Below are 26,321 nucleotides of genomic sequence, written 5' to 3' on the forward strand. Positions count from 1 at the left end.
TTTAAGGATTTTAAATTTCATCCGATGATTCAAGGTGTTTCATACATGCCGCATGATTGAAATTGCAGCTTCAACAGGCAGATATATTGTAGATACTGTGTGTGCAGTCGTACATTCGCAAAGGATGCATAAGCAGGACAAAATAGAATCTACACAATAACTGCATACTTAAGCAATGTGATTACGAAATAAACATATTTCTGTTTCAATTGAATCCTGGAGACATGGCGCTTGAGAACTACAATCTTAAGACTCTTAAAACATTCACAGAGTGGTGAATCTCTGGAATTCTCTGTCACAGAATGTTGAGGCCAGTTCATTGGCTATATTTAAGAGGGAGTTAGATGTGGCCCTTTTGTGGCTAAGGGGATCAGTGGGTATGGAGAGAGGCAGGTACAGGATACTGAGTTGGATGATCAGCCATGATCATATGAATGGCGGTGCAGGCTCGAAGGCCGATGGCCTACTCCTGCACCTATTTTCTATGTTTCTATGTTTCTTAAGAGGAAAAGCATTATGACTTATTTTTAAAATAGCAGCAGAGTCCAAATGTGTATCAAAATAATTTTCTTTGATACGGCAAACCTCAAGGCATGATTGGGTTTTCAGCTACCTTCTTCAGAGTCTGGATCATATTATTAGGTTGACTTGTGGCAAAAAAAAAGTATTTAAAAAAGGCATGAACTATACTAAATAAACTGGAGAAGAAATCATCCTAATGACAAGCTGGCAAAGAATCTAACACACATAACCTTTAATAGTTGACGAACAAGCCTAATTCCAGGCATTGGTTCAAAAGTATAATTAAAAAATGAATAAGAGAAAAGATAAGAACTGAACTGATAAATGCATTCACCAATATTCTCATATATCATTAAATAATGTTTTTCCACATTCAATCTCTCCTAGTCAATTCCACTGCTTTCTTTCGTAGCCTTCACAAATTTCATTTTGCTTTTCTCTACCCAGGAATTACACTTTTCATGTTCCCCATCCTTAGTCCTTTCTCCCTTTCTCGATGCTCTCTCATTGCCTTCTATTCATTTCACCCCCCACTGTTCTGTTGATGATCTTTCCCAAACTCTTTCAACCAGAATTAATTGCAACATCTACCACTTAACCCATGGAAATACTTAAGCCTTTCTCTTTTGCCCATATATCCCCAACAAATTATTTTTCTGAACCATCCACAACTGGAAAATTCAGACTGTCTGCAACCTCCTGTCAACTCTTATGAAGTTTTGTGCCAGACAAACACAGATCAGCAATTACTTTCAGGGGATCAGCAAAGGGCATCCAACAGTGCCATCTGACTTTTTGGAGATGAGATGTGTGGGAAACACTGGATCTGTTATAAAGGAAAGGTAACAACGCAATTGGGAAGTAATGGGTGACACCAAGGCAAATGGAATTTAATTTGGAAAAACGTGTTCATTCACTTTGATGAAAACAGAGAGATATAAGGATAAGAGATGAATAGGTGAGAGTAGGAGCACAAGACATCTCTTCTTCTTAAGAGTGTCGAACGCCCTCTGCTGTTGCTCGTGCCAGGCCCAAGCAGTGTCTTTGTGGCTCTGCCAGGCCCAAGCAGTGTCTTTGTGGGTAAGCTGGTGCAGCAGGCTGAATTTCACTGAAGTCGGAATAAATTTACTCAGGTAGTTAACCATGCCAAGGATCTCTGCAGACTGAGCATGTCTGTGGGTACTGGAGCTCGTTGATGGCACCGGTTTTCGCCGGATCAGTTTTCAGGCCGTCCTTAGTGAACACATGCATTATATATGTATTTTACCTCACTTAACCTGAATTTGCTTTTACGGTTTAGCTTGAGGTTGATGGCATTGACGCAATCCAGGAACTTTGTCAGATTAGCATCGTGTTTTTCGATTGTTCGTCCCAACGAGGATGTCATCCACTACAATGGAGCGTGGGTACCTGCAAACAATTGCTCCATAGCTCGTTGAAAATACTTCACTAGCAAGAGCTTATCCAAAAGCATGCAAATAAATGTGTATTGCCCGAAGGTGTTGGCTGAAGAGGAGTTGCGTTCCAGCGGAATCTGCCAGAATGAACTCTTGGCATCTAGTACTGTGCATCTAGTACTCTAGTTCGCCAGCTGGGCTGCAATTTCGTCCACAGTGCGCATGGTATAGTGAGGTCGTTTTAATTGCTGTGTTTAAGTCCTTGGGATTGATGCAAATCCGTATTTGTCCTATTCTTCTTTGTTGCCGCAACCATGGTCGAGACCCAATCCAAGGGCAGCGCGTGGGGCAATTACACCTAGAGACACCATCAGCTGATTTCACTTTGAACACGGTCCCGCATGGCATGGGGAATCCTGTGTGCTGACGGACAACTGGGAGTACCTCAGGGTCATCGATATTGTGCACTTAACAGGCAACCTGCCAGCTTGCCATCTAAAAAAAGGTTTGTATTGTGTCACAGATTTGTTGAGTAAAGTCACAGGTTGCGGTCAGGATGACAAACAGGAGGACTGAAGAGACACGCCCCAGGTCGTGACAAGCATTGACAGCAAGGTCGGCACATTCTCACAAACAACATAGAAACTAAGGTTTTGGACTACGTGAATTAAGACAGCAGCATAACTCGACTTGTGCAACCGATAGGGTGCACCTGGACTTCCTGCAAATTGGGAGCAGCCGTAGGAGTGATAGTCTCATATATTTTCAACTCAGACCACATGACATTACACCTGGCGCCCATATCAACTTTCAGAAAAAAATTCTGCCTTTAATGAGCAAATCGACCTTGGATCTTGAAGCTTATGTGGTAAATCAGACAGGTAGTGAACAATCTAAATCAAAACCTTCGCTAGCAGCCTGCAAATCCGTGGGAGCTGGTTGAGAGTGTTTCGAGAGCAGGCTCTCATGGTCAAGTGAATTGATAGATTGTCTTTTTGAACTGCTACGCGAGCGGCCATCATTTGAAGCAGTGGTTCCTTTTGTTACAGAAACGAACAACATTTTCCATACGCAGGGCAATGGTCAAGAACTGCAACATGTGAACCCCTACAGTTAAAACAATTGTCTATGAATTAATGATAGAGCTGTTGGGCACTTCGGGGAGAACGGCGATGAGGTTTGATAAGGTGTGCCGACAACATTAATGTTGTGAGCAGAGTGGGGGCCATATCCTAAAACTTTGTATGAGCATCAGCCATTTCAGCAACATGGCAAGCCGTTTTCAACAGTCTCTAGAGTAAGCTCAGTATCTCTCAGTAATTCGTCCCATAATTTATCATAGCGGGAAACCATAGACTAAGGTCACGGACTAAGCTGTCACATAAATTCCCAAAATTGCATCGACTGGCAATGTGCTTCAAAGCACTAACATAAGTTTCAATCGGTTCGCCAAGCCGCTGGCTTCGTGGAAAAATTATTGTTGAACCATGATTAAGTTAGTTCTTAACTCACATACCTGCGTAGCAAACATTCGGGGTCCCGGATAGATTCAGTGGGAGCAATCGACATCAACCAGGTCGAACCTAGCTGGTTTCATGTGAAATCTTCTGGCATGCCGAGCAGCTTCTGTGCCTATCAGATTAAGGAGGATCGAGGCACGAACGCCTGGAGCAGCAGCTGGGTGAGCCGCATCTATGTAAATGATGAAATCTTCAAACATGCGCCACCGTTCTGCGGGTCTTTGTCAACACCAGGATCTCTGGTTTCACTGAGAGCAAAAGCAATGGTATAAATATACCGAGAGAAACAACAAACTAAAATAAAAGCAATATAATTAGGTAAGGAGTGAATCCGAGTTTTCTGACACCATGTAGTTGGGCTCTTTTATTAGCATTACAGCATAGGTAACATCATCTTAACACATAACTCTAGACCGAGGAAGAAAGGGAAGGGAGGCTTGCTATAACTAGTAGGCAAGCTACAGTATGACTCATAACATGAGTGACACTGATCTACATCCATGAACGACACGATGGATATTTGTGCCATGTTATAAAGCAGGGGTTGGCAACCTACGCCCGTAGACCATATGCGGCCCGTAACTTGAAATCATCCAGCCCACAGCCGTTTTTTTTTTCCGCAAGCATCCCACCCACAATCGTTTTTTTTTTTTTCTCAGCGCGCCCCGGAACCATTCCGGCCAGCAGGCGTTTTTTTTCCCCCCTTCCTATCAACCTGTTTGCTGATACAAAGAAAACGGAACTGATGTAATCCCACAAACAGGGAAAAAGGTGGACCTAGAGAGTGAGCACGGCAAAACACATTGGCTGCTATGAGACCAACAAACAGACAGACAGAGAGGGGTGAGTCCATAATGGCCGTCTCGCAAGCAGCCTGTCGTGGCCCTTCTCTCTTTTTGTTGTTTGAGTGTGTGTTAAGGATATGTTTTGGTGTTTCTTCTTCGTATGTTTTATGTAGGGGAGGGGAGGGGGCGGGGAAGAGGGGGAAACTTCTCTTGTTTTGTTGTAATCCGTCCCGACGCCGGAGTTTCGATCATCCTGATGAAGGGTCTGAACATTGGGCCGTCATCACAGTGAGGAATGTTGATTCCACTGTAGTGGATGTTAATATTAAACTGTGTTGGTTGTTGTTAAATTGTTGGTTTTGCAATGTTGATTCCACTGTAGTCGATGCTTATGTTAAATTGAGTTAAATGGTTGTGTTAAATTAAATTGTTGTTTTTGCACAAAAAACGCAAAGTTGATCTTAAGATTCTTGAACTAACTACTATGTTCAGTAGACGTAATATTTCTTAAATATATAAATGTCAAAGTTTATTACTAGAACCGGGTTGCCAACTCCTGTTATAAAGACTAATACTTACACATCCACCAGCAAGTATTTCTGCTGCAATTGGATGGAATCATCTCCCCGAATAAACAGGTCTCTCACAAAATCATTCATCTATAATAAAGTCAAATACTTTGAAATAAGTTTTATAGAATTTATCTTCAAGATACATTTAAGTTAAAATGTCAACAGCATCTTAAAAATTTATATGTTCTCAACAGTGATAATCACGTAAAAAGCATGTTGATATTAAACACGCACAGAAAATCTCTCCTGCGTAGGAATTTAGAATATTATTTCTAAGAAATTATACTTACATTAGTTTTATTTCAAGAAATACATTAAAACCAACTCCAGATGATTTGGGGTGATTTCAGTTCAATAGATCTGGGCCGATGGCTTACAAGTACCACATAATACCAGCCTTATACCTGCAGACCTTGTGGATCTCTCGCAGGGCAGAGCACAGATGGTATTGAAGACAGAAAAACACGGATATTCTTTACAGGATGTGGATTCAGCATTATATGGGGTTATGGATTAGCATTCTATGAGCTTTAAAGATCAAGCATTCAATTTCGCAATACCATAACAACTTAAGATCTGATAGTCTGGGTTCATGAAAAGTCCTATTTGCCAGCACCAACAACACTTGAACAAAGACTTACAAACGACAAAATTAGAAGTGAAATTTGCAAAAAAATGTATATGTTTTTTATGGTATGTATATAAATTTACTATGTATGGTAATTATATGTATAATTAATATATGGTAATTATATATTAAATTAAGGGAAAAAACTGTATCAATATTTCAGCATTCAGCTGCCAAAATTTCAGATTTTGACCTTGAGCACTGTAAAACATTGTGTGTAATCATATTTTATCCAATATACTTCTTTAAATATAAATTTACAACACTCACACTAAGTTTTATGGCTTTCTCAGGTGCCACACCCATCACTTGTGGTAACAGACCTAGATTAATGTCAGACACAAGGATTAGAATTAATGTTTCAGTTAATGCAAATATACTTCCTCTTTTGGGAAAAGAAAGCTATTTAATTATTATTACACAAAAAAAATTATTAGCATATCAAGGAGCAGGAGCAGTTTTTATCACTTACAATTAATTGTATTTCTACAAAAAGAAATTGCCACGTTAAAGAGAAAATTAACATTTGTGCATGGTTAAATATAAAATAAAAAACTGAAATAGCTGGAAATACAACTGCACAACATTAAAAAGAAAAACATGGGGGCGGCAGATGAGCGCATCTGCAAAATAATACATTTGCATAATGATCGACATTTTTTTGTAGCTACCGAATCCAAGAGTGCCATAATAGATAATGGCTGTTTATCCATTAAGTATGCACCAGCATTTCTCTTACACTTGAATTGTCTGGTTTAATATAGCTATCCCATTTATTCCACTACATTTTTAATGTTATTTTCCAATAGCACCACAGATCATCCAACACCAATATCTCTTAACGCTGCTAATTCTCTGAGATTAACATAGAAACATAGAAAATAGGTGCAGGAGTAGGCCATTCGGCCCTTCAAGCCTGCACCGCCATTCAATATGATCATGGCTGATCATCCAACTCAGTATCCTGTACCTGCCTTCTCTCCATACCCCTGATCCCTTTAGCCACAAGGGCCACATCTAACTCCCTCTTAAATATAGCCAATTGACTGGGCCTCAACTACCTTCTGTGGCAGAGAATTCCAGAGATTCACCACTCTCTGTGTGAAAAATGTTTTTCTCATCTCGGTCCTAAAAGATTTCCCCCTTATCCTTAAACGTGACCCCTTGTTCTGGACTTCCCCAACATCGGGAACAATCTTCCTGCATCTAGCCTGTCCAACCCCTTAAGAATTTTGTAAGTTCTATAAGATCCCCCCTCAATCTCTAAATTCTAGCGAGTACAAGCCAAGTCTATCCAGTCTTTCTTCATATGAAAGTCCTGACATCCCAGGAATCAGTCTGGTGAACCTTCTCTGTGCTCCTCTATGGCAAGAATGTCTTTCCTCAGATTAGGAGACCTAAAACTGTACGCAATACTCCAGGTGTGGTCTCACCAAGACCTGTACAACTGCAGTAGAACCTCCCTGCTCCTATACTCAAATCCTTTTGCTATGAATGCTAACATACCATTCGCTTTCTTCACTGCCTGCTGCACCTGCATGCCTACTTTCAATGACTGGTGTACCATGACACCCAGGTCGCGTTGCATCGCCCCTTTTCCTAATCGGCCACCATTCAGATAATAGTCTACTTTCCTGTGTTTGCCACGCAAAGTGGATAACCTCACATTTATCCCATTATACTGCATCTGCCATGCATTGCCCACTCACCCAGCCTATCCATGTCACCTTGCAGCCTCCTTGCATCCTCCTCACAGCTAACACTGCCCCCCGCTTCGTGTCGTCCGCAAACTTAGAGATGTTTTCATTCAATTCCCTCGTCCAAATCATTATATATATTGTAAATAGCTGGGGTCCCAGCACTGAGTCTTGCGGTACCCCACTAGTCACTGCCTGCCATTCTGAAAAGGACCCGTTTACTCCTACTCTTTGCTTCCTGTCTGCCAGCTTCTCTATCCACATCAATACTGAACCCCCAATACATGTGCTTTAAGTTTGTATACTAATCTCTTATGTGGACCTTGTCGAAAGCCTTCTGAAAGTCCAGAAGGACTTTATAACTATATACCATATAACAATTACAGCACGGAAACAGGCCATCTCGACCCCTTCTAGTCCGTGCCGACACATAATCTCCCCTAGTCCCATATACCTGCGCTCAGACCATAACCCTCCTTCCTTTCCCATCCATATAACTATCCAATTTATTTTTAAATGATAAAAACGAACCTGCCTCCACCACCTTCACTGGAAGCTCATTCCACACAGCTACCACTCTCTGAGTAAAGAAGTTCCCCCTCATGTTACCCCTAAACTTCAGTCCCTTAATTCTCAAGTCATATCCCCTTGTTTGAATCTTCCCTACTCTCAGTGGGAAAAGCTTCCACGTCAACTCTTCTATCCCTCTCATCATTTTAAAGACCTCTATCAAGTCCCCCCTTAACCTTCTGCGCTCCAAAGAATAAAGCCCTAACTTGTTCAACCTTTCTCTGTAACTTAGTTGCTGAAACCCAGGCAACATTCTAGTAAATCTCCTCTGTACTCTCTCTATTTTGTGACATCCTTCCTATAATTAGGCGACCAAAATTGTACACCATACTCCAGAATTGGCCTCACCAATGCCTTGTACAATTTTAACATTACATCCCAACTTCTATACTCAATGCTCTGATTTATAAAGGCCAGCACACCAAAAGCTTTCTTTACCACCCTATCTACATGAGATTCCACTTTCAGGGAACTGTGCAGTTATTCCCAATCCCCTCTGTTCACCTGCATTCTTCAATTCCCTACCATTTACCATGTACGTCCTATTTTGATTTGTCCTGCCAAGATGTAGCACCTCACACTTATCAGCATTAACTCCATCTGCCATCTTTCAGCCCACTCTTCCAACTGGCATAATCTCTCTGTAGACTTTGAAATCTACTTCATTATCCACAACCCCACCTATCTTAGTATCATCCGCACTTACTAATCCAATTTACCACACCATCATCCAGATCATTGATGTACATGACAACAACAGTGGACCCAACACAGATCCCTGTGGCACCCCACTAGTCACTGGCCTCCAACCTGACAAACAAACCATCCACCATTCTCTCTGGCATCTCCCATTCAGCCACTGTTGAATCCATCTTGCTACTCCACCATTAATACCCAACCATTGAACCTTCTTAACCAACCTTCCATGAGGAACCTTGTCAAAGGCCTTACTGAAGTCCATATATACAACATCCACTGCTTTACCCTCATCAATTTCCCGAGTAACCTCTTCAAAAAATTCAAGAAGATTAGTCAAACATGACCTTCCAGGCACAAATCCATGTTGACTGTTCCTAATCAGACCCTGTTTATCCAGATGCTTATATATATTATCTCTAAGTATCCTTTCCATTAATTTGCCCACCACTGACGTCAAACTAACAGGTCTATAATTGCTAGGTTTACTCTAGACCCCCTTTTTAAACAATGGAACAACATGCGCAGTACGCCAATCCTCCGGTACTATTCCCGTTTCTAATGACATTTGAAATATTTCTGTCATAGCCCCTGCTATTTCTACACTAACTTCCCTCAATGTCCTAGGGAATATCCTGTCCGGACCTGGAGACTTATCCACTTTTATATTTCTCAAAAGTATCAGTACTTCCTCTTCTTTGAATCTCATAGTTTCCATAGCTACTCTACTTGTTTCCCTTACCTCACATAATTCAATATCCTTCTCCTTGGTGTGAATACCGAAGAAAAAAAATGTTCAATATCTCCCCCATCTCTTTTCTCTGCAGATAGCTGTCCACTCTGACTCTCTAATGGACCAATTTTATCCCTTGTTATCCTTTTGCTATTAATATAGCTGTAGAAACCCTTTGGATTTACTTTCACCTTACTTGCCAAAGCAACCTCATATCTTCTTTTAGCTTTTCTAATTTCTTTCTTAAGATTCTTTTACATTCTTATATACTCCTCAAGCACCTCATTTACTCCATGCTGCCTATAATTATTGTAGATCTCTTTCTTTTTCCGAACCAAGTGTCCAATTTCCCTTGAAAACCATGGCTCTTTCCAATTTTTACTATTTCCTTTCAAACCGAACAGGGACATAAGATTCTGTACTCTTAAAATGTCACCTTTAAATGTACTCCATTTCTCTTCCACATCTTTCCCATAAAACAAACTGTCCCAATTTACTCCTTTTAAATCCTTTCGCATCTCCTCAAAGTTAGCCTTTCTCCAATCAAAAATCTCCACCCTAGGTCCAGTTCTGACCCTCTCCATATTATATTGAAACTAATGGTATTGTGATCACTGGTACCGAACTGTTCCCCAACGCATACCTCTGCCACCTGACCGCATAACACATCCACTGGTTCTCCCGTATCCACTCTACTATTTACATCCTCGAAAAATTCTATAAGATTCGTCAGACATGATTTACCTTTCATAAATCCATGCTGACTTTGTCCAATGATTTCACCACTTTCCAAATGTGCTGCTATCCCATCTTTAATATCTGACTCTAGCAGTTTCCCCACTACCGATGTTAGACTACTGGTCAGTAATTCCCCGTTTTCCTCTCTCCCTCCCTTTTTAAAAAGTTTCATATTTTAATAATCCAAATAAAATTTCACCCAACCTACCAAATTCTCAAAAAGTTAAATTAATTTACACTACAACTTTGCACTGGAAATTCAACCCACTTTCAGCACCTTGTATTCACATATTGGTTTCAACTAGGCACGTTAAAGCTTCCCTTATGTACACTATTAAGTTTCTTGCCTGATGGGCAATACTGGGCAAGAAATGAAAATGCACAATCACCAAGAAATCTGCCTATTACTAACACATTAATGAGACAACTACCCTCCAACAAGTATGACCAGTGGAGGGTTTGCCTTCAATTGTCAATGACTGTAATTTTACTAGAGTTCCAAGATGTCACATGTCAAATACTATCTTCTTGGATATCCACATGGATCAAGGCTGTAATACCTGGATCAAAGCACCTAACAAAACCAAACCACCCAGGTTATTGGTGAGTAAGTGCAGCACCTTCCTCCATGTTGCTGATTAAGAATAGCTTGATGGGGCAATAATAAACTGGATTGGATTTTTTTGGGATTTGACACAGTGGGCAATTTTCCACAATGTTATTAGGTACAAATTTTGCAAATGCTAGTTTGGCCAGAACTGAAGAGCAGCTCTACAGTCAGGGGGTTACTGACCTCATATATTTGTGGTTTCTAGTGTTCTCACTAGAATTCTTTTCTTCAAATCACATGTCGCGAATCAAATTAGTTTAAGACTGGCTTCTATGATTGCAAGAACTCCAGTTGGAAGCTGGGATGGATGAACTTGAATGTCTAGCCTTACCAGAAACATACTTACACTCAAATAAAGGCAATTTGGGAAGATAATCTGGAGCAGAGGGAATTGAACCCTAATCATGTATTGAAATAACCACAGACTTTACAAAAGGGTAGACACAACCTCAAATGAATGAAGATGAACATCTTCGAGAAGGTACATCTAAATTACACTGGTGCAAAACATAAAAGATTAACTGCCAGCTCTGTAAATATCAATACATTCAAGTGGAAATTTAATAGGATTTTTGACAAAGAAAGTGACAATGCCACTTGACATTTTGCAGAGTAATTCAATCCAGAGCTTTTTTTGAAAAATGCCTCATAGCTGATTGAGCATGCAGTTGTTCAAGAATAATAAACAATAATTTGCCAATTCCCAAAGATCAATACATTTGGCTCGTTTTTATAGAGGCCAGCAATCTGTCTCTTCCTGCAGACACAGTTCAAACCACACCAATGATGGGACTGCTCTGCCCGTTGTTGTAAAGGTCACAATGAGCTCTTGGTTGCAGTGGCAGTTGAAACAATGACACCTTGCTTGGTTGGAGGATCTATTCATAGGATTGAGTGTTAGTGAATCAGTTCTAAAAACGTCATAACTGAGTGAAATCCAGGTTAGCCGGGAGTGGTGTTGGGTAAATTGAATGATTAAAGGCCGATAAATCCCCAGGGCCAGATAGGCTGCATCCTAGAGTACTTAAGGAAGTAGCCCCAGAAATAGTGGATGCATTAGTGATAATTTTTCAAAACTCTTTAGATTCTGGAGTAGTTCCTGAGGATTGGAGGGTAGCTAATGTAACACCACTTTTTAAAAAGGGAGGAGAGAGAAACGAGGATTACACCAGTTAGTCTAACGTCGGTAGTGGGGAAACTGCTAGAATCAGTTATTAAAGATGGGATAGCAGCACATTTGGAAAGTGGTGAATCATTGGACAAAGTCAGCATGGATTTATGAAGGGTAAATCATGTCTGACGAATCTTATAGAATTTTTTCGAGGATGTAACTAGTAGAGTGGATAATGGAGAACCCAGTGGATGTGTTATATCGGACTTTCAGAAGGCTTTCGACAAGGTCCCACATAAGAGATTAGTATACAAACTTAAAGCATACGGTATTGGGGTTGTAGTATTGATGTGGATAGAGAACTGGCTGGCAGACAGGAAGCAAAGAGTAGGAGTAAACGGGTCCTTTTCACAATGACAGGCAGTGACTAGTGGGGTACCACAAGGCTCAGTTCTAGGACCCCAGCTATTACATATATATTAATGATTTGACGAGGGAGTTGAATGCAACATCTCCAAGTTTGCGGATGACACGAAGCTGGGGGGCAGTGTTTAGCTGTGAGGAGGATGCTAGGAGGCTGCAAGGTGACTTGGATAGGCTGGGTGAGTGGGCAAATGCATGGCAGATGCAGTAAATGTGGAAAATGTGAGGTTATCCACTTTGGTGGCAAAACCAGGAAAGTAGATTATTATCTGAATGGTGGCCGATTAGGAAAGGGGAGATGCAACGAGACCTGGGTGTCATGGTACACCAGTCATTAAAAGTAGGCATGCAGGTGCAGCAGGCAGTGAAGAGGCGAATGGTATGTTAGCATTCATAGCAAAGGATTTGAGTACAGGAACAGGGGGTTCTACTGCAGTTGTACAGGTCTTGGTGAGACCACACCTGGAGTATTGCATACAGTTTTGGTCTCCTAATCTGAGGAAAGACATTCTTGCCATAGAGGGAGTACAGAGAAGGTTCACCAGACTGATTCCTGGGATGTCAGGACTTTCATATGAAGAAAGACTGGATAGAATCTTTTAGGACCGAGATGAGGAAAACATTTTTCACACAGAGAGTAGTGAATCTGGGAATTCTCTCCCCGCAGAAGGTAGTTGAGGCCAGTTCATTGGCTATATTTAGAGGGAGTTAGATGTGGCCCTTGTGGCTAAAGGGATCAGGGGGTATGGAGAGAAGGCAGGTACAGGATACTGAGTTGGATGATCAGCCCATGATCATATTGAATGGCGTGCAGGCTCGAAGGCCGAATGGCCACTCCTGCACCTATTTTCTATGTTTCTATGTCTGTTTCTATAATATATTATATTGGGCCATCACGTTGACCTTGTTATTAGAGAGGAATCTCCAGGCTTTCCACACAAAATAGAGTGGGATAGCAGCCCCTATAACATCCAATGTAAGTGACGAAGAGACCATAGGATCCAGTTTTCTGTCAAAGCATTGAGCAGCCCGCTCACGATGATGCCAAAGCTGTCAAAGCTATAGCCCAAGCCAGCATTGCAACAGTGATTGGCCATTGCTCACAGACGCCCTCAATAAATTGTGTAGAAAAACTGCAGATGTTGGTTTAAAGCGCAGATGGATACAAATGCTGGAGAAACCCAACGGGACATGCAGCATCTCTGGAGAGAAGGACGGATGACGTTTGTGTGAGACCCTTCTTCACCTAGTCAGGGGAAAAGAAACGGAGTATAGGCAGTGATGTAGAGAGATATAAACACATGAAATACATGCAAAAAAAGTACCAATACAAAGGAACAGGCCGTTGTTAGCCGTTTGCTAGTTGAAGGGAACCTGGTGTGACTTGGTTGGAGGAGGGATGGAGAGAGAGGGAGAGCTAATCGCAAATTGGAGGACACATCTCATATTTTGCTTGGGTAGCTTACAACCCAGTGGTATGAATATGATTTATCTAACTTCAAGTAATACTGACACTCGCCCCTTTTGACAAATTCCACCCTGTCTAAGACCTTAGCACTATGTCAGTCCTTATGGGAACGTCAAATCACCAACCAGGACAATATTATAGTCTTGCAGCTGCCTGCAATCTCCCGCATATTTGTTCTTCTAATTCCTGTTGACTATTTGGGAGTTTACTGTACATTCTCACAAGGCGATCATCGCCTTTTTTCTCCCCCAGGTCCACCATAGAGCCTCACTGGATGAATCATCTGTATATCATCTTGGATTGCTGCCTGTGACATTCTCCTTAATCAATAAAGCAACATCCCCATCTCTTTTATCCCAACCTCTATCTCGCCTGCAGCCCATTACCCTGAACAATAAGCTGTCCTTAACAGACCTAACTGTTACTGCTGCTTCATCCCTGATGGATCACCCCCCCCCTCCCCTCCCCCTCCCTCCCCCTCCCCCTCCCTTCCCTCAGCAGTATCTAAAAAGGTATACCTGTTTGAAGAGAATGGCCTCAGAAGACACTGCACTCTCTTGATCATTACATTTTTTTGTGGTAATTTATCGATCTCTCTCCCCTACTTTAGGCATGACCACTCGCTATTACTCTCCTATCTAAAACTCTCGATCACCCAGACGTTTTTGAGCTCATCAGCTGCATCTCTAGTTCCTAACATAATCGGTAAGAAGCTGCCCTGGGCACAATTCCCACAGATGTAGTCATCAGGGTACCGCAATTTCCTGACTTTCCGCATCTTGCAGGAGTAATATTGCACATCTCCACTGCAGTAAAACAGAGGAAAAAAAGCAGCAACAATCACACCAACAAGAAATGGCGACTGTACCTTTATCTCTATCGCTCTCTGCCAACCTCCGGCTGAAGCCTCTTGAGCCAAACCCTTACATCTAAGTCTTTTAAACCTCCACGCGGCATGTAAGTTCTTGAGCCAGTCTCCACATTACCCTGCACACAGTAGTTGACTTCAATACAGCGTCTCTCCAACACAGCCACCACTAATTGGCAACTCAATTCTTCTTCTTCTATGGGTGTTTTTTGGCGGTGGCAAAAAGCAACAGGATTTGATAGCACTTATATGAACTCCCTTGCAAAATATCTACCAATCAAATTGTATTCTTTTCTTTTCTGAACTGCTCACTCATCCGTTCCTCTCTCCTCATCATACCTCTCACAATGTACAATGACATGCTCTATTGTCTCTTCTTGCCCACAGTATTCACATCTACCTGTATTATGCTTGCCTATTATAAAAAGTGTACTGTTCAGACCAGTGTGTCCAAATCTAATTCTTGAAATTACTGTCTCCTCTTTTCTGTTTTTTCCTGCACAGCTCATTTCTCCCACTTTCCTCTGGACTCTGTAGAACCACCGTCCTTTCCGCTCTTCATCCCATTGCTTTTGCCATCTTTCCTTCAGTCTTTGGCTTAATAATGTCTTTGATTTCAGTTTTACCTATGTTAATACTTAAATCAATCTTTACTTCTTTTGCTTACCTTTTTTGCTACCTTATCTGCCATTTCGTTTCCTCCTAATGCCAATGTGTGCTGGTACCCATAAAAATATGACTGTAAGCCCCATCATTTGAATCTGAATAGTGTTGTTGTATTTCAATCAAATGTCTGGTCTACTGTCTGAATGGCTGTGCTGTAAACTCTTTATTGCTAACCCTGAATCTGAGCAATAACTGTCCTTAAAGGCCTAGTATCTCGACCCACTGTACCGCTAACAATATTGCAATCATTTCACCTGTGTATACTGATACCTCATTATTGATCCTCTTCCCTACTTTGATGTGAAATTCTGGTACAATAATGCTACTCCTACTTTATCTACTGAATCTTTTGATGCATCTGTATAAATTTGGACAAAACTGTAGTATCTGTCAATGTATTCCTGTATGATGACTGAATTATACCTATGTTGTTTATCCTTGTTTTCCTGTTCTAATGTTGTAAAGTCTACTGTTCATCTGGAAGTATCCAAGGTGGAATTGAAGGTAATGGAACGTTGGAACCACATTTAATTGTGCTATGCCGATTTGTGCTGCTCTCTGGGTCACTGTCCATTCCAAAACTTTTGTTTCCCTTCTCTCCTTTTCCAGCATTGGTTTGATAGTAACTTGTGCTGGGTGTCTTGACTCTGGCCCTGTAGGTTATCCAGTAATTTAATGAAAGCTGTATCCTTCTCATCTCTAGAGGCATCTCCCCCCATTTCAACCTGTAATGCTGCTGTGGAGTTGTTTATTGCACTGTACATATTCTCAATGCCTGATATTGAATGTTGTCTATTTTTTAAGCGAAGTACTTGATGCGGACCCATACACCACCAACATAATCTAACACAGATCTAATTAAACCCATTGTATTAGCCTTCAAAGCTTTTCTATCTGCCCCCCAATCACATCCAACTAACATCTCATTACATCAGTATCTTCTTACATTTGTCCACTACTTCTGAATATGAACTACCACTGTAATCCTCTCATCAAACATAAACCTAAAAATTTATAGTATTTTACTCTCTCCATTCCTGGTTATAATTTAGTTTAACCTCACTACCAATTTCCTTCCTAGTAAAAAACATTATCTTTGTCTTTTCCACAGAAATTTGAATCCCCATTTATAATACCACTCTTGTACCTTTATTATAGCCCTCTGTAGTTTCTGCCCAATAAACTTCACATTTCTCCCCCTTTTCCAGATTGCCCCATCATCCGCAAACTGAAACTCCCATTTCATTTACAATTTCATCATACACATCATTTATCATTACTAAAAATAGTAAAGGACTTATTATGCTCCCTTGAGGTGTTCCATTTACAATATCTAATGTTTCTGAGTATTGATTCCAACTTGTACTTGTATTGACCTCCCAATAAAAATCCTTAATCCATTTAAATATACGACCTTTCATCCCCAATTTACCTATTTCACTAATAACCCTTCTCCCCACATCATATCATATGCTTTCTCATATCAAAAAATACAGCTACTACACTTTCTCTATTAATTTGTGCTCTCCTAATTTCATGTTCTAAACATATAGCTGGATCCATGGTGTTTCTCCCTTCCTAAAACCACTCTGGTAATTGGATAAATATCCTTTATTTTCTACATAATATGTTAACCCTTTCATTTACCATTTTTTTCCAGTACTTTACATATGTGGATGTTAATGCAATAGGCCTATAATTCCTGGGTTTGTCAGATCTTTACCTGGCTTTCCTATTGGATTACTACTGCCTCCTTCCACCTTTGCGGTAATTCCCACCTCCCCACACTTTATTATAAAATTCTAACAAAAAATCCTTGATGTTTCACTGAATGGTTTAACATGGTGTAACAAATCTGATCTTTACCTGGTGCTGACATCTTGGTTTTCTAAGAGCTCGGTTGAATTCTGTCTTTGTGAATGGTTTGTTTAGAACATCGTTAGTGTCTTCCTCATGCCGTATTAACTGTCTATTCTCTGCTATGGTATTTTCTTCCTTTTCTTCCTTCTTCACTAACATGGTCTGAACTGTGAATTTTAGCAAAAGATTTTGCCAACATCTCTGCTTTCTCTCGTCGTTTCCACTGCTGTAATTTCACCGTCAGTTAGGATTGGATATTTGTATTCTCTTTTAATCCTTTCATTCTCCTTATCATTCCCAAACTACCTACTTTTGTCTCCCTTCCCACTGAGTTACAAATGTCCTCCAAAATTCCCTCTTTGCATGGCAACTCAATTACACCTTGCCTTCATTTAATGGCCGCTCAATTAGCCCATTTTGATCACTCAACCAATCCAATGGTTGCCTTTTGACATCTCCTGCTGGTGCTCCAATACTGAATAGATTGACACGGGTGGGGTGCAGGTCCAACCAAAATGTTATTACCATAACATCTCATATTATGATCAGCAAAGTCACATTAAAAGGTAAATATTGAGTATTTTCACCAGAGATTGTACATATAATACAATAGAGATTAACTGTAAACGAATAACAAAGGAAATACATTTCTGAAATGGAATACAGTAAGCTGTCGTTATAACGGACCATAGGGGGTAGTTAATGGTGTCCATTATTGCCGATTGCTCATTATAACCAAGTAAGGTATTATCATTATGTGTAGTTGAAACAAAGAATGCTGATTATAGCAGGTTTGGCAGCATTGTGGAGAACGTGGATAGGTGATATTGGGACCTTCGTCAGGACTGATTCAGTCGCCTGAATTACGTTAGCACTTTGTGCCATTTCACTTTAAAACAATTATAGGCCCTTGGACAGTGCTTTTTTTTGGGCCGCTGCCAATGATGAGATACGCTCGGTGACCATGGGACTCCATCCCCTCACCTGCTGTCGCTTCCAAGGTGGAATAGTCAATGACTCTGGGTAGGAGGAGGAGGTGTAGGCAGTAGGGGGGGGGGGGGTGGAATAGAGTGAACAGAGTGTCTGTAGGCGGCGGTAGTCGAGCGAGTAGCGGAAAAAGCCACCGCCGACATTAAGCAACAGCAGTTGAGAGGGGAGGAAGCTCCACAATGCCTCCTGGTGGCTGTAAGAAAGCGCTGTCCCCAGGGGCTACAACTTGAGCTGCAACAACACTGCGTTACCAGACCGTGCGGTGGATGAAGTAATGTTCACAGGTGCACTTTGCGAGTCGGGGTTGGGATCGGAAGCCGAGGCTCTAAACGGCCGGGGAAACGGTGCGAGCTGGGGGATAAGTTGGCAGGTCCTTCTGCTATATCCAAAATCAGTTATAAAAGGGACCGTTATAACGAGGGTTTACTGTATAACAAAACACATTTTCATATCACACTTAACAAATGCACCCAAGAGCAAGTTCCAACACATTTTTCAATTTTTCTCACATGGAAATCAGAGGGTTTTAACTTTTGGAATATCTTCCCGGTAATTTCTCAAGTCAACATTAATGGAAACTTCAGAAATGTAAATTAAAATGTCAGGGAAAATGAAAGGAAAAATATATTTGTTCTTAATTTCAAATGACTATTCCATGAGGGGATCATAGAATGATAACACCATGCATAAAGTATTAAAACATAGTATATCTATTAAGTTGCAGTATCTGCTGCCTCCTTTTGCAACAAGAAGAGGATCACATCACCTGCCAATTGTGAGATTTGATTGCAGAATAATGCACAACCAACCTCTGTAAAGTCCAATGATGCCTTCATATCTCAGTACTTTCCTGAAGCAATCAAGGCTATTACGGTATAAAATCTCTTCAACAAAGGCCCCAGTTGAGCGTTGGTTCTGCATACGAGTTTTAACTAAGTCAATGGGATAGACAGAAGTTGCACCCATGGCTGTAGGAGAAGACATAATATTTATTTTAAAGTCTGCAGCAAAAAAACAAGGCAAGAAACCTTAACATATTCCTTCAATAGAATGCATATCCATCAATTAGGTTCTATCTATCTGCCAGCTACATTCAATTACAAAAGAAGATGCCAATACAGAGTTTTAATAATAATGTACCAGAAGTTACTCTAACTCACTATTAACCTGTCATCAGAAAGTAGTGTGGGAGACAGTTGAGAGAAAATACCGCACCAAATCAGTAGTAAAAGCGCTTATGTAAAGGTTGTGTAAAGCTTATTGATAGGGTTGTGCAGGAAGGAGCTGCAGATACTGGTTTAAACCAAAGATAGACAGAAAAGCTGAAGAAACTTGCGGCACAGGCTGAGATCTAGAAAGGGGAGGGAGGTGTCGGAGATGACAAATCCCTGTTCCAGGCGTACACTGGCCCTATTCCTGAACTATCTCCGTTACATTGACGACTGCATCGGTGTTACCTTCTGCACCCATGAAGAACTCCTGGACTTCACCACTAATTTCCATCCTGCACTCAAATTCATCTCCGACAACTCCCTCCCCTTCTCGATCTCAATCTCCATCATAGGAGATAGACTATCGACTGACGTCTATTACAAACGCACTGACTCACATAACTATCTCAACTACATTTCTTCCCACCCTGCTTCCTGCAAAGACTTTATTCCCTACTCCCAATTCCTCCGTATACACCACATCCACGCCCAAGATGAGCTGTTCCATTAATGGAACGGGGGTTCCCCTCTCCCATCATAGATGAGGCCCTCACTCGTGTCAGCTCGGTACCCCGCAGCTCCACCCTCGCTCCCCCTAGTCCTTACCTTTCACCCCATCAACTGTCGCATACAACACATAATCCTCCAACATTTTCGTCACCTCCAACGGGATCCCACCACTAGTCATATCTTCCCATCTCCACCCCTTTCCGCCTTCCGCAGTGACCTTTCCCTCTGCAACCCGCTAGTTAACACATCCCTTCCCACCCAAAACACCCCCTCCCCAGTTTCCTTCCCTTGCAACAGCAGATGCTACACCTCCTCCCTCGACTCTGTCCAGGGACCCCGACAGTCCTTTCAGGTTAGGCAGAGGTTTACTTGCACCTCCTCCAACCTTATCTACTGTATCCGTTATTCAACATGTGGACTTTTATATATCGGCGAGTCCAAATGTAGACTGAGCGATCGATTCGCTGAACATCTTCGCTCAGTCCGCCTGGACTGATCTGATCTCCCGGTTGCTAAACACTTTAATTCTCCTTCCCATTCCCACACTGACCTTTCCGTCCTAGTTCTCCTCCATAGAAACATAGAAAATAGGTGCAGGAGTAGGCCATTCGGACCTTCGAGCCTGCACCGCCATTCAATATGATCATGGCTGATCATCCAACTCAGTATCCTGTACCTGTCTTCTCTCCATACCCCCTGATCCCTTTAGCCACAAGGGCCACATCTAACTCCCTCTTAAATATAGCCAATGAACTGGCCTCAACTACTTTCTGTGGCAGAGAATTCCACAGATTCACCACTCTCTGTGTGAAAAAAAAAATTCTCATCTCGGTCCTAAAAGACTTCCCCCCTTATCCTTAAACTGTGACCCCTTGTTTTGGACTTCCCCAACATCAGGACAATCTTCTTGCATCTAGCCTGTCCAACCCCTTAAGAATTTTGTAAGTTTCTATAAGATCCCACCTCAATCTTCTAAATTCCAGCGAGTACAAGCCGAGTCTATCCAGTCTTTCTTAATCTGAAAGTCCTGCCCTCCCAGGAATCAGTCTGGTGAACCTTCTCTGTACTCCCTCTATGGCAAGAATGTCTTTCCTCAGATTAGGAGACCAAAACTGTACGCAATACTCCAGGTGTGGTCTCACCAAGGCCATGTACATCTGCAGTAGAACCTCCCTGCTCCTATACTCAAATCCTTTTGCTATGAATGCTAACATACCATTTGCTTTCTTCACTGCCTGCTGCACCAGCATGCCTACTTTCAATGACTGGTGTACCATGACACCCAGGTCTCGTTGCATCTCCCTTTTTCCTAATCGGCCGCCATTCAGATAATAGTCTACTTTCCTGTTCTTGCCACCAAAGTGGATAAACGTACATTTAGCCACATTATACTGCATCTGCCATGCATTTTCCCACTCATCCAACCTATCCAAGTCACCTCACAGCCTCGTAGCATCCTCCTCACAGCTAACACTGCCCCCCAGCTTCGTGTCATCCGCAAACTTGGAGATGTTGCATTCAATTCCCTCGTCCAAATCATTAATATATATTGTAAATAGCTGGGTTCCCAGCAATGAGCCTTGCGGTACCCCACTAGTCACTGCCTACCTTCCCTGATTTATTCTTTTGCCAAACTGGGATGAACAATTGTTGTAGTTCATCCATGCGATCTTTAAATGCCTTCCATTGCATATAGTCAACCATCGTCAACCCTTTAAGAATCAATTGCCAGTCTATCTTGGCCAATTTATGTCTCATACCCTCAAAGTTACCTTTCAGTTCAGAACCCTTGTTTCTGAATGAAGAACTCAACCATATTATGGTTACTCTTGCCCAAGGGGCCACACTCAACAAGACTGCTAACTAATCCTTCCTCATTACTCAATATCCAGTCTAGAATAGCCTGCTCTCTCGTTGGTTCCTCTACATGTTGGTTTAGAAAACTATCCCACATACATTCCAAGAAATCCTCTTCCTCAGCACCCCAGTCAATTTGATTCACCCAATCTATATGTAGATTGAAGTCACCCATTATAACTGTTTTACCTTTGTTGCACGCATTTCTAATTTTCTGTTTGATGCCATCCCCAACTCCACTATTACTGTTAGGTGGCCTGTACACAACTCCCACTAGCGTTTTCTGCCCCTTAGTGTTTCGCAGCTCTACCCATATTGATTCCACATCCTCCAAGCTAATGTCCTTACTTTCTATTGCGTTAATCACCTCTCTGACCAGCAACGCTACTCCATCTCCTTTTCCTTTCTGTCTATCCCTCCTGAATATTGAATATCCCTGGATGTTCAGCTCCCAGCCTTGGTCACCCTGGAGCCATGTCTCCGTGATCCCAACTATATCATATTCATTAATAACTATCTGCACATTCAACCTATCCACCTTATTATGAATGCTCCTTGCACTGAGACACAAAGCCTTCAGGCTTGTTTTTACAACACTCTTACCCCTTATACAATTATGTTGAAAAGTGTCCCTTTTTGATTTTTGCCCTGGATTTGTCTGCCTGCCACTTTTACTTTTCACTTTGCTACCTATTGCTTCTACCCTCATTTTACACCCCTCTGTCTCTCTGCTCATGCTCCCATCCCCCTGCCACATTAGTTTAAATCCTCCCCGGCAGCACAAGCAAACACTCCCCCAAGGACATTGGTTCCATTCCAGCCCAGGTGCAGACCGTCCTGTTTGTACTGGTCCCACCTCCCCCAGAACTGGTTCCAATGCCCTAGAAATTTGAATCCCTCCCCCTTGCACCATTTTTCATTCCACGTATTAATCTGAAATATCTTCCTATTTCTACTCTGACTAGCACGTGGCACTGGTAGTAATCCAGAGATTATTACGTCGGAGGTCCTACTTTTAAGTTGATCTCCTAGCTCCCTAAATTCACCTTGTAGGACCTCATCCCGTTTTTTACCTATATCGTTGGTGCCAATACACCACGACAACTGGCTGTTCACTCTCCCCCTCCAGAATGTTCTGCAGCCGCTCAGAGACATCCCTGACCCTTGCACCAGGGAGGCAACATACCATCCTGGAGTCTCGTTTGCGGCCGCAGAAACGCCTATCTATTCCCCTTACAATTGAATCCCCTATTACTATAGCCCTTCCACTCTTTTTCCTCCCCTCCTGTGCCGCAGAGCCACCCACAGTGCCATTAACTTGGCTGCTGCTGCCTTCCCCTGATGAGCCATCTCCCCCAACAGTATCCAAAATGGTATATCTGTTTAGGAGGGAGATGACTGCAGGGGACTCCTGCACTACCTGCCTACTGCGACGCTGGCTAATGGCCACCCGTTCCCTTTCTGTCCGCTTAACTTTTACCTGCGGTGTGGCCAACTCACTGTACGTGCTATTCACGACTTTCTCAGCATCGTGGATGCTCCAGTATGAATCCAACCGCAGCTCCAACCGTTCAATGCGGTCTGCCAGGAGCTGCAGCTGGACACACTTCCTGTACACGTAGTCACCAGGGACACCGACAATATCCCTGATCTCCCACATGTTGCAGGATGAGCAATCCACGTGGCCGATCTAAACTGACATGGCTTACCCCCAAATTAAATCAACTCACTCCCACTATAAAAATCTTAATCCTTTAAACTGTACCTTTACTAAAAAGCACTGTACCCTTAACTCACTGTACCCTTAAATAAAAGTTTGAACAGAAAGCAGAAATACAAACCCGGGGTTACTCCCAATCAGCTGCTTCCTTTAGTCCGCTTTCACCAATCAGCGGCTTCCTCCAGACCACTTCTTTTGAAGTGTGATGGAACGTTGCAGAGTGGGCGCTCCAACCGCTCCTGGGCCTCTGAAGAACAAAGCCCCGCGCTCCGTTTTAAACTTACCGCCCGGACGCTGCACCAGCCGTTCCAACCGCTCCTGGGCCTCTGAAGAACAAAGCCCCGCGCTCCGTTTTTAAACTTACCGCCCAGACGCTGCACCAGCCTCTTCTGGGCCTCTGAAGAACAAAGCCCCGCGCTCCATTTTTAAACTTACCGCCCGGACGCTGCACCCGCCGTTCCTGGGCCTCTCCATAGTCAGAGTGAGGCTAAACACAAATTGGAGGATCAACATCTCATATTTTGCTTGGGCAGCCTGTAGCCCAGTGGTATGAATATTGATTTCTCTAACTTCAAATAATCCCAGCATTCCCTCTCTCTCCCCCCCCCCCCAAATCTCACCAGCTTCTCGTTTTCACCCAACAAACAGCTAACAATGTCCTGTTTCCTTTATCATCATAACTTTTTTTCATATCCTTTATTCATTGTTCTTCATCTCTCTACATCATCGTCCATATCTCTCGTCTCCCTTATCTCTAACTGGTCTGAAGATGGGCCTCGACCCAAAACGTCACCCATTCCTTCTCTCCAGAGATGCTGCCTGTCCCGCTGAGTTACTACAGCTTTTTCTATCTTGACTATTCGATAGTTTGTTTAAAGTGAGCATGTTGAGGTTGTAGATTATATGAATTTATCAAGAGTACTGTCGTCCAGTTGAGGAAAATCAGTGGTCCCACACTGAGAACAAGTTTGTAGGATAAAAAAAAAAAATCTCACCATTAGCGTTTGTTAATTGTGGATGCAAAGGGAAGGTTGGTGTTTTGGATTGAGACCCTGCATCACGACAAATAGACCTGTTCACACTGTTGAGCCAAATGTGCAGGAAAGTTTTTGGAGAAGAGTAAGTGTGAGGTTGACTTCAGAATAGTGTAGCAGATTGTTCTTTATCTTTCTACATCATCGTCTGTATCTCTCGTTTTCTTCTGACTAGTCTGAAGAAGGGTTTTGACCGGAAACGTCACCCATTCCTTCTCTCCAGAGATGCTGAATGTCCCGCTGAGTTACTCCAGATTTTTGTGTCTAACGTTGACAGTGTTTCTCATCCCAACTATTAAGAATCAGCTCTATAGGAAGGGAAAAATTGCTCATGCAGGGGGAGAAAAATGTACAAACCAACTAACCTCCTGCGACAGAACCAAGACTAAATCTGTATGCAGATTCTGCTATGTGGTTTAAAATAGGGTGAGAGTGATCACTGGCCTAGGGGAGAGAAATCAGAAATGTGAGAATACTTAGGGGAACATAGCAAATAGGTGCAGGAGGCCATTTGGCCCTTCAAAGTTAGATGTCATAATATCTACCTAACCCTCAATAAACAACATATCAAATCATTTAAGAAAACAGTTTAAATAGATTTTTCAATATCCTGCAGGCATTTGGTAGAAATGGTATCAAAAATTTAATGTAAAACAAATTTAACTAGAAACATAGAAAGTACTGCCATTCATTGTGATCATGGCTGATCGTCCCCAATCAATAACCCGTGTCTGCCTTCCCCCCATATCCCTTGATTCCACTAGCCCCTAGAGCTCTAACTAACTCTCTCTTAAATCCATCGAGTGATTTGGCCTCCACTGCCCTCTGTGACAGGGAATTCCACAAATTCACAACTCCCTGGGTGAAAAAGTTTTTTCTCACCTCAGTCTTAAATGGCCTCCCCTTTATTCTAAGACTGTGACTTCTAGCTCTGGACTCGCCCAACTGTATTAGTTTAATGCGTGAAGACTAAGCAGTAATAGGCTCGACTTCATATTGCTCAACATTATTTAAAAAGCTCATACATTAAGACATTTTTTTTCCTAAAGTATAACATGATTTTTCTCTATCTGGCGTTTGTATCCAACCTTCAAGTGTAATTGACAGGAAAAAAAAAGTATTTGACCTGGATTTTTAAGTGGAAGCAATTGACCTGGTTTTACCCGGAAAAGAGGTCTGTGCTGGGAGGCTTGTAAGGCCATTGTGGCATTGGGAACCCTGGATGAACAGGTTCCTGAAAGGCCGAACCACAGGATTCATGCCTGCAAAATGTTTCAGGTGACAAAAGTCTATAAGAGCAGATAGATGAGAGCAATAAAGGAAGTCCATTTCTGATGGGATATACCCTTAAACTATTGAACAGGACATCCATAATTAAGTGGGAATATGGGTATCCTGCACAAGGATAGTAACAAACACCATTTTTTCCTTAAGATTTCCCAATTAAGGCATCCAACCTAGATATCAGATTTTGATCCAGGAGACAAATGCTAAGATTTTGTATTCAGGGGCAAATTGGGTCTGTGCGCTGAGGACTGGGTGCTATCCAGACTGGTTGACCAATGTTGAGTCATTCAGATGATAGCATTAATTATGATTTCTTACATAAGGGGACTGCATGATGGCAGCCATCATCCACTTATCATGGATGACAATGCCAATTGCCTGTCCATCTGAGCCACAAAATTAGCTTGCCTGGTTGCTAAACAATGGACTAGGTCAGGAATTTAAAGATGGCGAAGAAATTAGAGATTCTTCGCAAATCCCAAGAAAACAATATATTTTTTCAACTTGATTATTGAAGTGGCAACAGAATCCTTAATGTGACCTTTTCTGGCAACAATGTGAACCATGTCCCAACCCCAATTTATCTCGCAGTGATGCTCGACTGACTGCTGATTTTGGCTGATTTTTACCTCCTTTAAGTAGCCAGCATGATAGGGGTAAGAGTTAAATCGCAGATGTTAAAAATCTGAAATAACATTAGAAAATGCCAGAGACACCAAGAACATCAATCAGCATCTGTTAAGTGACAGTTAACACTTCCAGTCAAAGTACTGAGAAAGAGGGAAATCAAGTTAGTTTTAAATTGTGACGGGTGGGTGGCTGGAGGGGAATATTTTGGACATAGTGAA

General features: G+C 42.0%; 1 protein-coding gene across 1 annotated transcript; it reads right to left on the reverse strand.

The window, feature by feature from the left end:
- Positions 1 to 4,507: 4,507 nt before the first annotated feature.
- Positions 4,508 to 24,625, reverse strand: LOC116986717 (calcium-binding mitochondrial carrier protein Aralar2-like). Its single transcript, XM_033042317.1, has 4 exons — positions 24,552 to 24,625; positions 18,664 to 18,822; positions 5,695 to 5,747; positions 4,508 to 4,883 (listed from the first exon to the last, which is right to left on the reverse strand). Exons 2-4 carry the CDS (start codon positions 18,818 to 18,820, stop codon positions 4,800 to 4,802), a joined length of 294 nt encoding a protein of 97 aa, XP_032898208.1. The 5' UTR covers positions 18,821 to 18,822; positions 24,552 to 24,625; the 3' UTR covers positions 4,508 to 4,799.
- Positions 24,626 to 26,321: the final 1,696 nt, after the last annotated feature.

Source organism: Amblyraja radiata, chromosome 2, assembly GCF_010909765.2.
Source record: "Amblyraja radiata isolate CabotCenter1 chromosome 2, sAmbRad1.1.pri, whole genome shotgun sequence".
NCBI lineage: Eukaryota > Metazoa > Chordata > Chondrichthyes > Rajiformes > Rajidae > Amblyraja > Amblyraja radiata.

Excerpts from the sequence above, each read along its gene's own strand:
- LOC116986717 (XM_033042317.1), bottom strand. The coding sequence starts at position 18,820 with ATGGGTGCAACTTCTGTCTATCCCATTGACTTAGTTAAAACTCGTATG. Across the intron at positions 5,748-18,663 it reads CATCATTGGACTTTACAGAG|GTCTGTTACCACAAGTGATG; the intron begins GTTGGTTGTGCA and ends ACATTAATCTAG. Across the intron at positions 4,884-5,694 it reads AGAAAGCCATAAAACTTAGT|ATGAATGATTTTGTGAGAGA; the intron begins GTGAGTGTTGTA and ends ACTTTATTATAG.